At 39.4% G+C, this 20,522-nt stretch overlaps 1 protein-coding gene across 3 annotated transcripts; it reads right to left on the bottom strand.

The window, feature by feature from the left end:
* Nucleotides 1–430: 430 nt before the first annotated feature.
* Nucleotides 431–19,948, bottom strand: LOC306986610 (uncharacterized protein). Of its 3 annotated transcripts, none has more exons than XM_079590018.1 (7): nucleotides 19,902–19,948; nucleotides 11,982–12,094; nucleotides 11,753–11,830; nucleotides 2,307–2,589; nucleotides 2,072–2,217; nucleotides 1,668–1,992; nucleotides 431–978 (listed from the first exon to the last, which is right to left on the bottom strand). In XM_079590018.1, the coding sequence occupies exons 3-7, from the start codon at nucleotides 11,826–11,828 to the stop codon at nucleotides 825–827; spliced, it is 984 nt and encodes a 327-aa protein (XP_079446144.1). In that variant the 5' UTR covers nucleotides 11,829–11,830; nucleotides 11,982–12,094; nucleotides 19,902–19,948; the 3' UTR covers nucleotides 431–824. The 3 variants fall into 3 exon arrangements, with proteins under 3 accessions (XP_079446144.1, XP_079446143.1, XP_079446142.1); XM_079590017.1 differs by lacking the exon at nucleotides 19,902–19,948 and adding an exon at nucleotides 12,919–13,463 and having other exon boundaries at nucleotides 11,982–12,097; XM_079590016.1 differs by lacking the exon at nucleotides 19,902–19,948 and adding an exon at nucleotides 12,489–12,846 and having other exon boundaries at nucleotides 11,982–12,097.
* Nucleotides 19,949–20,522: the final 574 nt, after the last annotated feature.

Below are 20,522 nucleotides of genomic sequence, written 5' to 3'. Positions count from 1 at the left end.
TGTCAGTGATATTAAAATAATCAGATTCATATTTTATATCCTTTTCCTCAACAGTATTTTTGCCCATAAAACCATATATTTTTTGTTCAAAAGTATACTTTTTTTTATTAAGCACAGATGGTCTATCAGACTCGTTTCAAAGCATACAGCTGCTCCAAATTCAATTAACACGATGAAAACATGTCATTTTCAATTGACTGTGGAAAAGAAACAGGCTGATTCCTGTTTACAATATAACAATGAATGATCCCAGATGTCAGCATAGTTTTGAACACATATCTTGCACAGTTATTGAATCAATATTGATCTTCAAAGAAATGTTCACTTTTGATTTAGTGGTGTCTATCGTGTTAGCTTTAGTTTGGAATCAGCAAAGCTGGGTTTAACTCAGTTCAGGATGAAAAAAATCAAGCAGCTGTCTTTGCACAGTATTATTGTAATTGCACAATTTCAGCTTTTGGGAAGTTGCTTAATATTTCCTTCAAGTGAAGTTAAAGCAATAGTGACATCAAGTGGCTGGTATGAATGCACAATATTTATTAAAACAAGCTGATAAGAATTACATTGAACACCATATGTTTAACTTTGTGTAAAGTAAAAGTGACAAATATTATTTTGATGTGTTACTGAGCATTGAAGACAATGATTTTATTTCTCATGCAAATATTTGTAACAGGTATAAACAGGGGTGTAGACAGGAATTATAAAAAATATTATCACATAATATTAATATAGTAAATTATTATTAACATTATTGCGTGGCAATATAGGCATAAGGTGGGTCGCTATGTTCTTGCTAAAAACAAAATAAAAAATCAGCTGCATTATTCTGTTGGAACCCCGAACACTTCCACTTCACACAAGCTCAGAGTCCTGTTTTCCCCAAGAAGAGCCACAGTCACAAAACGGCCTTGAAGAGCACTGTCACACCGGAACGTCCCGGTCCCTCCCGCAGGGATGAAGGACACTTTAAAACACCTGGGTAGGAATGCAAGTTAAGGAAGAGAGTATACATTTTTTGATGCCTTAAATATCATATATATCGTCATGTATATAACGCAACAGTTTCTGTCCACAAATTGTATTTACAGAGCAGCGTATGAGACTGAAAGACAACCTAATTTCCTAAAAAAATAAATAAATAATCTTACCTACCACACTTATTTAAACTACATATTAAAACATGAAAAAAAAAAAATATCGTTCAAGCTTTTGACAGTCAGGTGGATTCTGATTGAGTGTTAATGTTTTGATCATTAATCAGATGAAAAAAATACAGAAAAAATAAACGTTTTTAAAGTGATTCCAATTATATCGTTCCTCTATGCCTTGCCCATTATCGTTATAGTTGTGGTATGGACACCACTATTCTATTAAATGTAGAATGATTTTTAAAACTATTTTATCTTTATCATCCTTGGTGTGTACAGGCCTTTACTAAGTTGATTTGACTTCATTTGGAAACATTTAATAGACTAAAACAGGCACTATTGTGTCTAAAATAAAAGCTACACAACATTAAGTTGTTTATTTAGCAGTTGTATCGCATGCTGTTAGTCTGAAAACATAGCACACTTTCTCATGTAAAATTGCTTATTAATAATAATAATAAATGCATTAGCTTTACAAGGTCTATAATAAATGTATGTAATGACAGAACTCCTTACACTGGGTTTGCCCGGCCCTCAGACTCTAGTGAATCTCCAACGTGAACGACCACTCCATTCAGTTGTTCGGCGCAGCAGTCACCGCGATTGGTAAGAGCCACTGATGCAATTGTATAACTCTTGATCAGATCCAGTCTCCACCAGGGATCCCTTTCAATAGTCGTTTGAGTGCAAGAGCCTTTGAATAGGTCATATTGCCGGTTCCCATCAATGGCATTTTGTGCAAGACTCAGGCATGCTGTAGTACCCTGATTCACACTGGACTGGGTGGCTCGTCCATTTGGTGCCACGTTTATCCTCTCCGACTGCATCATTGAAACCATGTCTGAGAAATAATGAAGTATGAACAGTTAGACTGCTGTAAAACACACTCAAACATCACATGTGATGTCATCACATTTTACCTTCAGAGACTGTGTACACCTCTACCTCACATACTGTCAGAATGCGGTTCACTCCTGGTAAAAGCACATTAACATACTGTCCATCTAAGGGGCTGAACTTGAACTTCTGCGTTTTCCCAGCCTGCATGGAATAAACCTTTGCAACCCTAAAGAAATGTAAAAATGCTTGATGATCTCACAATCTGGATAAACATTTTTTTTCAATGTTTGAGCAACAGTTTAAAAATTCTCTCACATCTGATTGTTGTTGCCGTCGTTGTCAAGGCTGTTCCCAATACGAATCTCAGCTCCATCGATCCTATCAGCACAACAATCACCTCGGTTGGTGATGGCAACCATGACAATTTTGTAAGGCCGTTGGAGGGTAACTCTCCACCAGGGGTTTCTTTTTGCAGTTATGTAAGTGCAGGAATTATTTGCTAAATTTGTTGCTCGGTTTCCATCAACAGCATTGGCAGCGGTGTTACTGTTTAACAAGTCAATGGACTGGTGGGTCTCACTTCTCAAAGCAACATTTCCTGTAAATGACGACAACAGAGAATTGATTACATAACTACAACAAACTAATATAAATATATATATATATATATATATATATATATATATATATATATATATCAGTTACTCGTCGCAGCAGTTTTATATATATTCATATATATATAAAACACAAACTGATGACTGTTATGAGGCAGTTTTTAGAGAGAACATTCCTTGCATGTGTAAGCAAAGATGACAAATGCAAGGAATGTTCTCTGTAAAAACTGCCTCATAACAGTCATCAGTACGTTTTTGATCACTAAAAAGGACAGGCTCGTAAGTCAAGTCAAGTCACCTTTATTTATATACAGTGGGGGAAATAATTATTTGACCCCCTGCTGATTTTGTAAGTTCACCCACTTACAAAGAAATTAAGGGTCTATAATTTTTATGGTAGGTTTATTTTAACGGATAGACCGAATATCAACCAAAAAATCCAGAAAAAAACACATTATATAAAGGTTGTAAATGGATTAGCATTTGATCGAGTGAAATAAGTATTTGATCCCCTACCAACCAGCAAGAATTCTGCCTCCCACAGATTGGTTATGCAACCATGTGGAACACAGATGAGTCCTGTCACCTTAAGAAAGTACGGTGACACTTTATTTTACAGTGTCTTTGCTACATATGTTACATGTACTTACCACAGCAATAACAGTAAATTATGCATAATTACATGCAACTAACCCTTAACCAAATCCTAATCCTACCCTAACCCTATTGTAAGTACATGTAGTTGCTTAATATTACTCAGTACTTAAACATATAATTACACTGTAACAATGACACCTTAAAGGGCACCTATTATGGAATTTTTAAATTTACCTTTCATGTAGTGTGTAACATAGATCTAAGTGAACAAAAACATCCTGCAAAGTTTGAAATATGAAAGTGCACCGAATATAAAGTTATTGTCTTTCAAAAGTAAGAGTCGACTCTGAGTCATTTTTATGAATCGTTAGAAGACCGAAGCTTTTTCTCTGACTAGATGACGTCAACTTCTCAAGTTATTTGAATACGATACGCCCACTTATTGCGCTCCAAGGCCAGGGAAAACTTGAAAACGTCATGGCGACGAGACGCTGTGTTCTGAAGTGCGACTCAAGTGAAGTCAGCATTTGAAGACTAAGTGGCTACAATTCATATATACACAACTATACCACAGAAGTAGCCTATAGTCCGAGCCTTGTGCTTTGTTCGCGCCATTTTGAAGACGATTGCTTTACCAACTTAAATGCAATCAAACTTGGATTCGCGAGCCGGCTGATATTGAAGGAAGGTTCAGTTCCAAGTGTATTTGCATCAGCTTCCTCCTCCGTATCACAACCTGTAAGTGTTATTAATAATTGTTGCTTTTATGTTTTATGTAGCATGCTTAATTATTTTGTCTGTTGTGTAAGCACCGTTTAGCTTCTAGGTCTTCAATGACAATTGTATTGAAATATGTGAAGTGTTTGTCGTTGTTTTCGGAGTTGTCTTAAAGAATAGATTAATACCTCGTAGTAACATAACTGCATTTTTTTTTTTTTTTTTGTAAAAACGTTATGTTTATGCATCGGGCTAATGCAAACAAAGACTGATTGTGCTTTTACAATATGAACTCTGGGCTATGCTCGCTAACATAACATTAAATTCTTTATCTTATTTTTAGTTTTTTACTACAAACTACAAAGCAGTGGACTATAATCCTTATTATAACACAATTTAATTGATAAAAGCATCATTGCTGGGTCATCTGACCAATCAACGAGTAGCGTCGCGCAAAGGAGGGGTTTGGAAAAATGAGTCGTTGAACGAATCATTTGGGAGTCGGTGAGCAAATCAGGTAAAAATAAATGCATATTATACGAAAACAAAAGTGTTTTTTGACATTGCATGCATGTAAAACTGTTGTTGGGGACTCCCACAACAACATTAGGAACATTTTAAATGTCATAATAGGTGCCCTTTAAATTAAAGTGTAACCGAAAGTACTCCTAATGTCCTAATGTCAGTGGACACCTGTCCACAGAATCTGCATATTCCATTCCAATCTCTCCACCACCATGGGCAATACCAAAGAGCTGTCAAATGTCAGGGACAGATTGTAGACCTGCACAAGGCTGGAATGGGCTACAAGATCATCAGCAAGAAGCTTGGAGAGAAGGAGACTTGTTGGTGTGATTATTCGGAAATGGAAGAAATACAAAATGAAAAATCAATCGCCCTCGTTCTGAAGCTCCATGCAAGATCTCACCTCAGGGGGTAAGGATGATCAGAACTACACAGGAGGAGCTTGTTAATGATCTCAAGGCAGGTAGAACCACAGTCACCAAGCAAAGCATTTGTAACACAATACACCGCAATGGATTTAAATCCTGCAGCACCCGCAAGGTCCCCCAGCTCAAGAAGGCACATGTACAGGCCCGTGTTGAAGTTTGCCAATGAACATCTAATGATTCAGAGAAGGCTTGGGAGAAAGTGCTGTGGTCAGATGAGACCAAAATCGAGCTATTTGGCATCAACTCTACTCGCTGTGTTTGGAGGAAGAGAAATGTTAACTATGACCCCAAGAACATCATCCCTACAGTCAAGCACAGAGGTGGAAACATCATGCTTTTGGGCTGTTTCTCTGCTAAGGGTACAGGACGAATTCACTGTATTGAGGGGCTAATAGACGGGGCCATGTACTGTCAAATCTTGGATGAGAACCTCATTCCTTCAGCCTGAATACTGAAGATGGGTCGTGGATGGTTCTTCCAGCATGATTATGACCCAAAACATACCGCCAAGGCAACGAAGGAGTGGCTCAAGCACATTAAGGTCATGGAGTGGCCTAGCCAGTCTCCAGACCTTAATACTACAGAAAATCTGTCGACGGAACTTTTAGTTGCCAAGCGACAGCCAAGAAACCCTAAGGATTTTGAGAGAATCTGTAAAGAGGAGTGGACCAAAATCCCTCCTGAGATGTGTGCAAACCTGGTGACCAACTACAAGAAACGTCTTACCTCTGTGCTTGCCAACAAATGTTTCTCCACAAGTACTAAGGCATGTTTTGCTTGGGGATCAAATGCTTATTTCACTCACTGAAATGCAAATCAATTTATAACCTTTATATAATGTGTTGTTTCTGGATTTTTTGGTTGATATTCTGTCTCTATCCGTTAAAATAACAAACTTTCAAAATCAGCAGGGGATCAAATAATTATTTCCCCAACTGTAGTGCTTTTTACAATACAGACCGTTTCAAACCAGCGTTACAGTGATAACAGGAAAATAATGCAACTAAGTTTGTTTCGGCTGCACAGCAGATCTAGAAGAAAATAGTGTTATCGTCCAGCTTAAGTAAGTTTCAGCGGTGGTTCATTTCTGTTGTAAAAAAGTTATTCATTTAGTTCATTTATCTATACAGCCACTCTGGAGAAAACAGTGATGTCATCATCCAGCTCAGTTCAGTTCTCATTTAATGGTGTCAATGCAGGCAGATCAATAATATTGTTGAACATTAACTGTCCCCAACTAAGTATAGCAGGGTGGAATAACTCCACCTATTGGGAGATCGTTCGCATGCGTGTGGCTTATTGGCTGCCCTTGTGGGTTAAAGAAGTGGGTTTTGGCGACCGGATATGCATCTTGGTATTGCCGTGATGTCATGTCATCTTTCGCCGCCGAAGGTTTTGACTGTGTCCTTATCTTCCTGTCTGCTGTGTGCTCGCTGCCTACTTATCACAGCGGTATGTTTCGGATCGAGCGGCTGTATTCCCGCATGGTGTGCGACCATGAATGGTTTGTTTACGTTGACCATCCCGCGATCTGAGGGTCCTCCCTGGGATTGGGATTGGGCGTCAATATTAAATTGTGAAGAGTCTAATTGTGACTACGTTGCTGTTTTGCCTCAACATCCATCATGGTAGAAACCTTTAGCTGCTGTGATTCTGTCGCATGTCGCTTGTGAAGATTGTGCATTCGTCTGATTGCGCGGGCGGGCTGTCTCCTCTGGCCGTCGCCTATTGAATTCCCGTGTCTTGTATGTCACGATCCACACACGGGAAACAGGGGTTAGATCCAATCACAGCTTTAATAGGGTAATTCGTAATCATAAACAGTCCAGGCAGGGGTCAAAACCAAAGAAGCAATCCAAAACATAAAAACAATACAAAACAGGCAACAAAGCAGTACTCGGAAGTGGTGTGATAATAGACAAGACACAACCAGGGTATATATACACACAGAACTAACAATGAAACAGGGAACAGCTGGGAACAATTATGACGGGGAACAGCTGAGTGCAATGAACAGTGATTGGTACAGACAAGGATTGTGGGGAATGCAGTTCATAATGTGGATGACACCGTAGGGAAGAGGACCTCTAGTGGACACCAGGAATACACAAACCAGACACTGTGACATTGTAAGCATCTTGTTTAGCTTTGTGTAAGCTGGCTGGCTGTCGCTTTTGACCGCTGCTCATTGAACTCCATTGATTCATAAGCATGTATGTATGGTTATTTTTATTTATTTATTTTTATTTCGTGTCTTATTTTTGATCACTAAACCGGAGCAAACTTAGTTTATTTTCATGTGGTATTGTGAGCACTAATTCTAGGTCAAGTGGTTTAAATCCTCTAAGTATTTGACATCTTATCATCTTGGCTCGTGTATGTTTGTTTTGTGTGTTTCTCATTGTTTGCCATGTTACAGGAGCTGGGGGTTTCTGGAGGGTGAAGGCGACGCTGCCATTTGTGTGGTGTGCTCACACCTAGTGCTGTGTGTCCTTTGGCATCTAACCTTCACGTGTGCATCTGGGTATTTGTAGTGAAATATTGGGGGGTCTTGTTTTTCCAATTTGGCGGCTGGCCCGTACCTCCAGATACCTCTGCTCTTGGTTAATTGTTCCTTTAAATTTAGTGTTATTTGTTGTGTGTGAATAGATGCTGATTGATGGTGTTCATCATTATTATAATGCCAGTGTAAGAGTTTTTAACTGTGAATTTCTAACTATTTATTATTCGACATTGACGAACAAAATAAAACTTTTCTATTTATACGACTCATGTCTTCTCATCCACTCACTCAAAACGAACCTGTGTGCCCTTAGTGCTATTTCTCTGGTTTTCCGGGGTGGCGTAGTCGATCATATATTGCCATTTCCGTTAAGAGTGTGGTAAACATCTTTCAATTCTCTTTACTCTCGCACTGCAACGCTACATAAGCAAGCCAAAAGCAAGGAACCATCAGGTGACAGAATGGAGAAAAATAACCTTGGGAGAAACCAGGCTCAGTCGGGGGGTAGTTCTCCTCTGGCCAATGAACGAACAGTGATTCAGGCAGCATTACAGGTCAGAATTCAGATTGGATTGGAACATTTAGAATATTTATCCAGTTCCATCTGGTTTTAAGATCGGAGTCATCACGCCGGTATAGAGACGGGTTTGTTGAGGATCAGTGCCACTGGCTCTCGTGTCGATGAGGCCTTCATAGAGGAGAGTCAAGTTGACACAATCTGTGCTGACACTTCAGGGATGCGTTGTGGTTGTGTCTAGGCGCAGGTCCTCCATCTGATGCAGCTCACTACATCACGTCATTGTTTGTAAATTGGGCTACACTGTTTGCCCTGTATGTTTTTGAGTCATTTGTTAATGAATTGGACTACTGTTCTGTTTTTAAATCACTAAAAATTACCGGTTCATAAGAGTAATTTGTTCATGAATTAAACTACACTGGGCCTGTCTCAATACTCACTTAGGGTCTTTGCACATGACCACTTGTATACTTGCATGATGTATTTCCTGTATTTGGCCCAAGTGTTCAAGTGGGCATGAAGACCACAAGCGTAGAAGTTTTGATTACCCAATGGGACACACTTACAACAACATAGTGTTGTGAAATTAAATTACAAGTAAAGTTTTTTACAGAGCTTTATTTACAATTTTTTTTACATTTTACTACCAAGTTACAGTATATGTAATATCTAATTAATTCACACTTGGATGAAAGTTCATGATTTCAGGGCTCATGAGTTCTTGAATGTGAAACTATCAGTAATAGATTTCTATGTAATTTCAGAACAAGTGTGAAATCTGGGCACTCACTGAAATCTGTATACTCTCTACACTTGTTTAGTTGTTTTGGGTCTGATCTGTTCCTCTGTGAGATGTGGCTGAGATCTAGATGTTTTGTGGTGCCACAACGCAAGGGTGTGCCTACTAGATACAGATCACAACTATTGTGTAAATTTATATTGGCAGGTTTTTCTTTACAAGGTTTTTCATGACCGTACGAACCTTGCAAAATGGATGTGAGGCTACATCTCTGCAATGCTTTAGCGTATTGAGACAAAAGTTGCTATGTCATACCCAAATTTCCCAAGTCGGCCATTAAAAAAAACAAAAACATGCTAAGATTTTTTGATTAGTTTTGTCTATTGTAATGAATCTTGATAGATTCCTTAAATCATTTCACAGACAATGATACCAATTATGCCATTGTCGGTTGAACTTGCCGTCCGGCATTTAGAATTTCTTTGAAAACCTACTTTTTCTAACTCCTCCTAGACCGTTTTCAATTTTCAATTTATATTCTTATATAATTAACTCATGTGCTTAGCTACAAATACCTCACGAAACAGTATCAGTGATTGTGTGTGTTAAGGCCACTGAGCTTTGGCAACTTTCTCAGAAGTCTCAGAAAAACTATGCCAATACCATTTGTTTGCCAAAAATAATCTCTATCTGCATCTGTCTGATGTTGTAATTTTTACCCAAGATTACTTCGATGACACATCATCTTTCAACTCATCATTATAACTATCCCTTTTTCTTTTCCATGCAGTTATAGGCTTTATTCTCTGTTATTCTTATCCAAAGTGATTTACAGTAGATTTTTTATTACAGGAACTGTTCCCTGGAGCAACCGGAAGTTGACACAAATGATTGTAATTCATGCATCATCTCTTGTGGAATTTGAACATATAGGCCTGGGGCCGGTTGCATAAACATAGCCATTATGTTAAGACAGTGTCTTAAGTTCTAGTTTGACCGACTACCAGTTAGTCTGGGGAAGTCAGTATTACTTTTTCGGTATTAAATTAGGCCAATATACATTTTTACGTAACAGATTTCAAAAAGCTATTAACAGTCTTAAGGAAAAAAAATATGTCTAACTAGAGGTTTATGCAACTGGCCCTTGGTTACACATTTGGACTTAGATTAAGCCAGGATTAGGCCTTAGTTCAATTAGGACATTTCATAGCTTTTATAAATGTGCCTTAAAGAGGTGGTTTACTGCTTTTTTTCTTTGCATGATTGTGTTTATGGGGTGCAATATAACATTTCTTCTTCGTTGTTTTTTTTGTTTCGTTTTTAAAGCCTTATTTTCCATAAATTTCACCTTTATTGTAAGCCGCTTTCTCCTCTGTCATTTGAACGACCGGTTGACTTCCTGATTCTATGAAACCACGCCCTCAGAAACAGGCAATGGGCTCAGATTGGTTAGTTGGGCCGGTGTGTTGTAATTGGCTAAACTGCGTAGTGCATGTTGTCCGGAAACTTCACGCCCATCACGCCCATTACCTTTACGGGCGAAAGTTGCATGTGCTCCGGTCAAATGTAAAGAATGGTGTCAATACTGCCGTATCAGTTTGCAGAATCAGACCCAGAAAGCGGCAATGAAGAGAGTCAAGCAGAACCTCCCCAAACACGGCTCTTACAAAACATTTCTGAATGGTACATTTTTTTAGTATTATTATTCTATTCTATTATATAATAATTTCGATACGCTGTTACTTGAAAATGCCACTGCTGCTTGTTAGCTTTTGAGATATGGTTTTCTCCTGATTAAACATTTAATATAACTGAATAAATGACTGAGTAATACCGCAGCTGAAGTTTGCTGTTGCGATTACATGTAATTTTTTTAACTTTATACACGTGTCTCTTATACACACAAAATAGCATCGAACTAACTGGCTAGTGGCTACTATAAACAAACTAGCATTGGCATTGGTTTACGTTCTTGATCAAATCGAAAAATTACGCCATAAAGTATACAGGTACATAGAAAATACATTTACAAAATTAGTACATAATTACAAATTCAGGTCCAAAATGTTTGTACGCGTTTGACATAGACACACGAAATAGCATAACTAAGTAACGCCAGCGCTGGCATTTGTTTATGTCCTTGATAAAACTAAAACATTACGTCTGAAATTATACATGCAAATACATTTAAAATTATTAAGTCTTACTTACAGGTTGTGGCCCAACAACTGCTGCCTCTGGTTTTAAAGTTGGAACTGCTTCATGTTTTAGTAACAGTTTCTTGTTAAATCCGGCATTGAATTCGTGGAGATTCTGGAAGCTGTCTTCCGTAAAATGCGCCGCACAGAGAGCTAAATTATGATTGTAATTTTCAGGAACATAATCAAACATAAATTTTAGCCATTGTTGACGAACTACAGCGTCCGTAGGAAGCCCGAACACAGAAAACCCCTGGGTGAAAATAACACACTTTAGACGGCATGGCTACAGCGCTCCACTATAACTCTTCCTCTTCGACAAAGCCGCAGAAATATGGCCATGTCCCTTTTTTTTGCATATTCCGAAGGGAGGGTTGATGTAAATGTATGGGTTAGTTACGTATAAAACCCGGGAAGTATCTCGTTGTAGTCCCAATCGAGTCGTTTTTGTAGGCATTAAACTTCCTGATTTTTAAAAGACGATATCTATGCTTACGTTGAACTTTCAGCGCAGCAACTTTGCAGATACTGTTCATGCACCAACAGCAACATTACACACTATTTAAAATGAAAAAAGTGAAATCGCAATCAACCACCCCTTTAAAAAACACAGCTGGTGTGCATCTTGAGACACATCAATGGCAGTGACATATTTTAAGATATATCAGTATAACTGAAGTTGCTTTCAGTTAAAACAGCTCAAACATGTATTTTAGTCTGGGACTATCTTAAGCCTTGTCTGTGAAACCAGTGGTATCTTTAAAATACTAGTCCAGATATTTAACCACTAAGGCAAGGCTTTCACACTGCAAGCCTTAGTCACACCAGATATTATATAATGTAAGACATTATTTTTGCATTTTCTGTATGTTTTTGAACGTACTCAATTGAAGTGCCAAAACGACCACTTAAACATCGTCTACCTGTGAGTTGATAGGCCATACAAGGTCCCAGAGAGATGAATACCAGTTCAACCATAGTGATCATGAGAATCGTCATTCCTAAAACAAAGATGGAAAAATATATATTTGCAAATTCTTGTCTTTCTGCCTGCAATAGTAAAATAAATGTCCAAGATGTTTAATGGCAAATCAAAGCAAACTAAACAGTAATATATTTCATGTAATTTCAGAAAAAGTGTGCTGCACTCACTGAAATCTGTATCCTCTCTACACTTTACAGTAGTCGTCGTGGGTCTGATCTGTTCCTCTGTGAGATGTGGCTGAGATCTACTGTAGATGTTGAGCCACAATGCAAGGGTGTGCCTACTAGATACAGATCACAAGCCACCTTTATTATGCAAGTCATCATTACTGTGTTTCTGAGAAATGTATATTAGCAGGCCACATTAGAGTTTTGGTGTAGCATCAGGGTACATTTTTATGATTTTCCAGGGGTTTCATGACTGTACAAACCCTGCAAAATAGATGTGAGGCTACATCCCTGCAATGCTTCGACGTATTGAAACAAAAGTTGCTGTCATCACAAGCATACCCAAAATTCGGCCATTTAAAAAAAAATATGCTATAATTTTTAGATTTTTGCCTATTGGAATGAATCTTGATAAATTTCTCGAGTCATTTCATGAACAATGATACCAATTATGCCATTGTCGTTTGAAATTGCCGTCCGCTATTTTCAATTTCTTTTAAAACCTACTTTTTCAAACTCCTCCTTGATCATCTTCAGTCCAAGCCAGCAATATATCAAAAGTTGCTGGCAGATCATCTTCAGTGCAAGCCGGCAATTTATCAAAAGTTGATGGTATGATGCCAAAATGATTCTGAGGCTGCATCTCTAGGCTTTAGCGTATTCTGACCAAAGGTCAGGTCAGGTTTAGGTGCGTTCCATTCGACCGTAAGTTGACTGAGAAGTGGACTTCATAGGGTATTCATTCCACCACCTGAGATTCCAATCCGAAGGGAGTAAACCTGTTCAGTTCGAAGGGCATTGCGATACATCAATACATCACTTCACAGGAAGTGGAGAGCAAATCTCACCCAACTGTCATTGTGTACTGCGTCACCAGTCAGAACTAACAATGGAGCAGAGCCATTGAAAGGGTGGTGTGATGGAGGTGCTTTCACACCTGAGCGTTTGTTTTGGAACCTGGTGTGTTTTCTCCCTTCATCTAGGCATATGTGAACACGGCAATCGTGCTCGGATCCACACCAAAACAATCGCTGGTCTCGACTCCATTCCAAACAAACTCTGGGCCGGTTCGCTTGTGGTGTGAAAACAATCCAACCCTACGGACCAAATAGTATAATTGATTAGCATCAATGTAATACACGTTTTAATTATATTTATTAGATACGATCTGAAACGCAAGTATCAAACGCGAAACGCAAGTAACTTTGTGGGCTCTGTTGCTATTATACCGGCAGGATAAATTACTCATGCACACGAAGCTAATTTAAAATGGGTTGGTCTGAAGTAGCTTCATTATTCAAAGGTGTGGTTTGGGCGTAACGTGAAATAAACCAATTAGAGTGTCATCTCACATTCCCTTTAAGAGCAGGCACGCTTGTTCCATGGCGGATTGCTATTATAACGGTGGATTTGCCAGGCGAACGCAAGGAGCGGTTCACAGCCGAGGAGACCGACGTTCTCGTCAGGGCCGTAAAAGACAGAGAAGTGACAATGTATGGGGATGGGAGAAACCCACCCAAATAAGCTTCGGTTAAACAGGCGTATAATAATTCATAAATTCATAATACAGATTTTTTTTGTCACGTATTCATGTGAACTGGATTAATTTTGACAACGTTTTATCTGTACAGAGGTGAAGGGAAGGGAGGGATAAACCAGTTGACACTTCAGGACTGCGTTGTTGTCGTGTCCAGGTGCAGGTCCTTCATCAGATCTGGATATGGCATTGATCCGGCGGACTATAAGTGCAGGTAAAATTTGTTATGTTAGCTTATATAGTTGATAAAGGTATAGAGAGAATTGAACATTTAAGCTTACATAATTTTTATAGCTCATTTATATATTCATGTTAATTTAAAGCTGCAGTCCGTCGTTTTTCCTCTTTGTCGCCATCTCTGTTAGAAATCTGCAATTGCAGTTATTCGCGGAATTATTAACTGTGCGTGGGTAGTAAATCGGCATGAAACAGCGCGGATGAACACAATGTATTGAGGCTGCCGCGTCGCTGTGGATACTGTAACGTTACTGTCATCAGCAATCTCAGAGTATACTTTTTGAAAGTGTCAACATTAGAATTTTCATCGGAAAATGTCATCTGAACAAGTAAGTAACATTCACTTTTGTTCTGACCAAATTCGGGGGGTGGGGGGAAGCATTGCAGTAGCTATATCATGCTGATTAAATCTAACGATTGCTTATATCACGTCAAAACGTGAAAAATATATTTTTTCTGTAGCCACTCTGAAGTCCGAAGTCTTTGGGTTTTACAACTGGTGAATCTCCAGTTGTCACTGGTGATTGTCGCTTTAAACTTTCGGGATCCGCCATACCAAGTGCTAAGCTAAATCTCCACCTCCATCATCCACACACGCTAGCCGGGGACTCCTTCTCTATGTGTACAGAAGTGACGTAATGACGCAAAGACATGCTCGAAATTCCCGCGGAAATCCACCAGTACCACTGGAATTAAAATCATTATTACAAGCTTACCGTTTTGAATCGAGGTAAGGCAAGCAGATCGTTTTGAACACTGGCTGGTTAAGTTTTTTTTCAAAAATGTCTTTTTTGATATTTTTAAACCCAAAAAAGTGCCGGACTGCAGCTTTAAAGCAAGTGCTTAATAATTGATGAACAACATTTTTTACATGTGTCATGGATTGAGGGTATAATTACATAAATTATATCTAAATCCAATTATTATTATAAATAAGCACTGCTAAAAGCCATACAATATTGTCTTTAAAACAATTGCTACAGTTTCATTTGTAGTAGAAACCGCATCCGACATATCACTTTGCTCACAGCTGATTGGTTCAATTTCGGTTTGAGATCTTTTACCAGAACATAACCTGCCCCGGAGCAGGTTAGCCGTGGAGCACAAGTTACTATGGCGATGAACACTGCTAAAAGCCAAACCACTTTCATGGTGCCTAAACACCTGTCCACATCAAGTTGCTTCTATATCTGGATAACAGATCGGATCTCGCATTCCCGCGAAAAGAAAAAAAGAATGGCTCTTGTGCAAAGTTGACCTGAAGTGATGGGTTTTCTTTTAAAAACATTTTACAAATCCCGCAAAATGAGGATGATGAAGAGGCTGTTGCCAGTTGCCAGCTGTGGTGGGAAAAATTTGCGTTCTTTACAGAAAATGAATGGTTCTGGAACTTTCGGGTGAGAACTGCAAAGGCAAACATTTCAGTATGTTTGCAATGTACTTCGCACTCGACTATCGCAAAACCACACAGCTACGTGCAGCAATTCCTGGAGAGAGGAGGGAGAATCCAGGCTGTATCCAGATCTGACGAAGGACCTTCGCCTGGACCCGATGACAACGCAGTGCTGAAGTGCCAACTAGTCTCTCCCCTGGGATCCAACTAGGATCCCTCTACCACTCTACAGATAAAGTGTTGTCGGGATAATTTCGGTTTCGCGTATCTACCCCGAAGTGATAAAATTCTGTATAACAGTTTTTAAGGCCAGACAAGTAGTTTGTTAAGGCTTGGTTTGTAGGGAATTACAAACCTCCGCACATATATTAAAATGAGCATAACTATAGAATTCATTCTTGATGCGCACGTGAGCGGCATCAGCGTTTCTCACAGGTTTGCGTTTAAAGTCTGTGTAGAGAGAACAATGTCGTCTTAGCGGTCTCTAATTTAATAACTAATGATCGTTGCGATGGAAGTGAATCAATAAAAACTAACTTTAGCTGGAAAATATCTTTATTCAAGAACAGCTATAAAGCCAAAACAATCTCTGTTACATTAAATTATCCGTTTATCACTGTAAAGCCGCTTTGAAACAATCTACATTGTTAAAAGCACTATATAAATGAAGATGACATGACTTGACTATCGGGCTTGATCTTTTACCGGACACTTGTTCAGAAAATGTCCGGTGCCTCCGCAATACAAGCACAGCCCTCTGGTTCTCCGTCGTTGTCTCTCCTCCCGGGAAAGCAGAGCTCTTCCCACCTGCATGGGCTCGTGATGGAAGACGGGACTGACCGCATCTCTGTTGGTGGAGAAGTGACTCTCGAGTCTCGTGGGAACCAAGGTCTGGAGCGTATGTTGCTCCAATCAGTTCCTGGTTCTAGTGGGAACTCTAGCTGCTGCGTTTTGGACCAGCTGTCAGGATTTAGACCGTACCATAGTACTGAGACAGCTCTCATTAGAGTCACAAATTATTTGCTCATATCATCTGATCGTGGATGTATCTCTTTATTAGTGCTACTCGATCAGTCCGCCGGATCCAGATTTAATAAAGGACCTTCGTCTGGACACGACGACAATGCAGTCTTGAAGTGTCAACTAGTCTCTTCATGTGAAGGCCTCCTTCCCTTCCCTTTACTTATGTGCAGATAAAACATTGTCAAAATAGTTGTGGTTCACATGGCTATGCGGAAGCGATAAATAATTCTGTATTATACATTTTTAAGGCCAGACAAGTAATTTGTAGAGGTCAATTTGTAAAGAAAGACTACATGCCTGCGCACATATTATTCAAACGCTAACGCTCATACCTACTGTATGGACTAAACACGTAATACACGCCATCAGCGTTTTCACAGGTTTGCGTTTTTGAAGCTTGCGCAGAGATAAAAAAAAAAATGATAATATAATAAAATTATAAAAGGCTTGCACCTTGGAACCTATGTCAAGGTTTGCATTCTCAAGCCACCAGGCACTGTTGTTGTGCGAATGAGCGGGCCGGAGAGCATTAAGGGTCTTCTATTAGAACGGTGTCGTGTAAGCGGCCCCTAAGTTAATAACTAATGATCTTTGCAATGGAAGTGAATCAATCAAAACTAACTTTAGATGGACAATAACTTTATTATAGAGCTGCTATAAAGCCAAAACAATATCTGTTACTTTTATTTTCTATTATCACTGTAAAGCTGCTTTGAAACAGTCCATATTGTTAAAAGCGCTATATAAATGAAGGTGACTTGACTTTAAGCGGTTGTCAACCTGTAGAGCCAACTCGATGAGTCTATCCAGATTCCGGGGCAGGTCCAGCGCGTAAATCTCCCTTTGTATGCGGTCAGCCAGCCCATGCAGGAACATGTCCCACTGCATCTCTTCATTCCATTGGCACTCTGCTGCTAAGGTCCTAAATTCAATAGAATAGTCAGAAACCGGTCTATTCCCTTGATGAAGATCCGCGAGTATACGGGCCACCTCGCGTCCGGTCACAGCACGGTCAAAGACCCTTCTCAGTTCATCAGATAGTGCCTGGAACGAAGCGCAGCATGGATGGCGGTTCTCCCACACCGCTGTTCCCCACTGAGCCGCGCGCCCTGTCAACAATGTTAATACAAACGCCACCTTCGACTGTTCTGAGCTCAGACACCTGCACTACGAAGGCTTGCACTGCACGTCCTGCGGCAGTCATCTGCTCCTCCTGCTGGTCCATACAAGACATGCTTCTGGACAGAAACTCTGTCAAATCCAGTGCACTCGCTGAATTCATGATGTGGTCAGATCGTTCTGTCACGCTGGAATAACAGAGGATTCAATAGCGAGTGATAATGAACATTTATTGTGGATGCAAAAGTGAGAGTAGATAAACAGGGTCAGAAGTATAAGTAGTCCTGGGAACAGACTGAGGCTAGGCAGCGCAGGGACTCAATGGGCAACCCAGATCACTCTGTCGCCCAAGACTGATTGCCCACTGAAGTTAAGCAGGGTTGAGCCTGGTTAGTACCTGGATGGGAGACTCCTGGGAAAACCAGATTGCTGCTGGTAGAGGTGTTAGTGAAGCCAGCAGGGGGTGCTCACCCTGTGGTCTGTGAGGGTCCTAATGTCCCAGTATAGTGACGGGGACACTACACTGTCAAAAGAGCAACGTCCTTCGGATGAGATGTAAAACCGAGGTCCTGACTCTCTGTGGTCATTAAAAATCCCATGGCACTTCTCGTAAAAAGTAGGGGTGTAACCCCGCTATCCTGGCCACATTCCAACCATTGGCCCTTGCCAATCATGGCCTCCAAATAATCCCCATCCACTGAATTGGCTATATCACTCTCTCTCCTCTCCACCTGTAGCTAGTGTGTGGTGAGCGCACTGGCGCCGTTGTACTGTGGCTGCCGTCGCATCATCCAAGTGGATGCTGCACACTGGTGGTGGTTGAGGAGAGATCCCCTGATATGATAGTAAAGCGCTTTGGGTGTACATTAGTACATATGAAAGCACTATATAAATGCCTCAATAATTAATTTGCATTTAAAAGGAACAGACACAAAAACTGTGTGTTTTTGCTCACCCTCAATAAGTGACAACTTTAACATGCTATATCAAATATCTGTGGGGTATTTTGAGCCATACACACTCTGGGGACATTATTATTGATGGTATTCCTGAGACTGAGGATGAAAGGTGCTGACTTTCTTTAAGGATAAATTGGACCTGGATCCACACACCATTTGGATAGAGTTCAATGAGTGGGAAAAGTTTCAAAGGCAGCAGATGAAACCTTGAGTAGACCTTGACCAATTATGGTATGTTTTCAAGGCTCAAAGATAGACAGTTTTGAAAGGTTCAAAAGTGTTCTGTTCAACAGAGAAGGAAGGAACGGATTCCTAAAATGAAAGCTGCAAGAGAAAGACATTGCTTTTTTAAGGTATGACAAGCTTATTGTTCATAAACGGCATTGGAAATATAAGGGAAGATTTGAAGCATTGACAAAAATAAGATGTGAAACTACGTGGGTGTCACGGTGTGGGTTTTGTTCCTTGTTGTCTGTCATGTGATTCCCTGTTTGCCATGTGTCTTGTTAATTGTCTGATCATTGTTCCCATGTGTTTCTGATTAGCCACGCCCCCTTGTTATCTTGTTTAGCTTGTTTGTCTATGTATTTATACCTCTGTGTTTCAGTTGTTGGTTGTCGGTCGATGTTTGTGTTTGCTGTAGCTTGTAGATGTTTCCTGTTCCTTTCCTGAGTTTCCTGTTCTGTTGTTTATTAAAATAAAGTAGTGCGTGCACATGGATTCTCTCTCCGCTTCATCTATGCCTCAGCATAACAGTGGGATCTCTTGGTGTGATATTTCTTTTTTTTTAAAGATTGCTCATTTGAATATTTGTAGTTTAAGGAACAAAGTGCATGAAATTTCTGATTTATTGTTGTCAAACACGATTAACATTTATGAGATATCTGAAGCCCATCTGGATGAAACATTTGATGATGATGCCATGACATAATCTATATAGAAAGGACAGAAATACTTATGGGGGAGGTGTAGCTTTTGTGTTTAAAATCTCAGTTAAAGTAAGGGATGGTATAATGTGTAATGAAGTTGAGGTATTTTGGCTTCAAGCACAACAGACTGCACAATTAGCTAAATGAGTTCAGGCAACTGAGAACTTTGTTCAGCCAATGGGTTTTAGTGTTTTAGCAATTGAGAAAAACTGTAAAAGGCTGAAAAATCTCTCGAGCACGGTCACTGCCTTCCACCATTCCTTCTCGAATAAAAAACCCAACACAACATTGCGCGCTGTGCCTGCGTCAGACTGTTGCTGGCTGGACCGGATGTACAGTGAGTTATTAAAATCGTTAGGTTTATAGTGAATCCCATCCCTAATTTCAAACAAACAAAATATCTGTTTACACATTAATTCCCGCCCAAGATGATTTTCGGTGATCGTTTTACTATGCACATGGTAGACGCTGGTTTTGAATGGCCATGCTATTAAAATTATTTATACAGTATAATTAATATCGGGTGGTCATGATTATTTGCCAGCATAGACAAGATAACAACTGTGACTCATAAATGTTCATGATCCGCAAAATCTGACGGAACAGATACATAGTCCGGAGATCCTTTTCGTTTATTAATTTCGTTTAGAGAGAGAGAGAGAGAGAGAGAGAGAGAGAGAGAGAGAGAGAGAGAGATAAAGAAAATAAACGTGTCGTCCTCACCTTGTGGAGCCTTGGAATTCAAAGGGGAATCAGATATGTGTGTTTAGATGGAGGTCGGATGTCCAGATATCGTATATGTACCTGATTTAAAACAACATTTGGAAAAAATCAGATCTCGTGCGGATTTTTGTGTTTACATGTGTGCAACAAATTCCGATCTGTGTCAGATGCGAGTAAAAGATCGGATTTTTTTGAGCCAGTGTAAACGCAGCCTTTGGTGCAAGGATTCGGAGTTAAAAAAAAACAAAAACTAGACAGAAATAGACTGTATTAGAAAATTAACTTCGAATGTACTTTTCCCTGCAGTTTACCGCATTCATTATTTTTTTGAGTGGAAAAAAAATGTGCAGTAGTTACTTTTGAACAGAAATTTGTTAAGAGTGGGCTAAAATGAATTATATATTTTTTTTACAGCAGTTGCTGATTTGTTTATCCTTCCGATTTTTGAATTAAAAAAAAAAAAAAAAAAAAAGTGTAAAGCAAAAAAAAAGCATTTGCATTACCTAAGATATACATTGTGTAAATCTTATCTAAAAACATATTGCTAAAACAAATTGTAAAATTGTAATCATGTTATAGTTTTTTGGCAGACTACTTAAATTTAAAACTTTTTTACTGTAA

Source organism: Phoxinus phoxinus, assembly GCF_949152265.1.
Source record: "Phoxinus phoxinus genome assembly, chromosome: 19".
Taxonomy (NCBI): domain Eukaryota; kingdom Metazoa; phylum Chordata; class Actinopteri; order Cypriniformes; family Leuciscidae; genus Phoxinus; species Phoxinus phoxinus.
The sequence above is the reverse complement of the archived record's forward strand: the minus strand, read 5'-3'. Positions and strand labels throughout refer to the sequence as shown.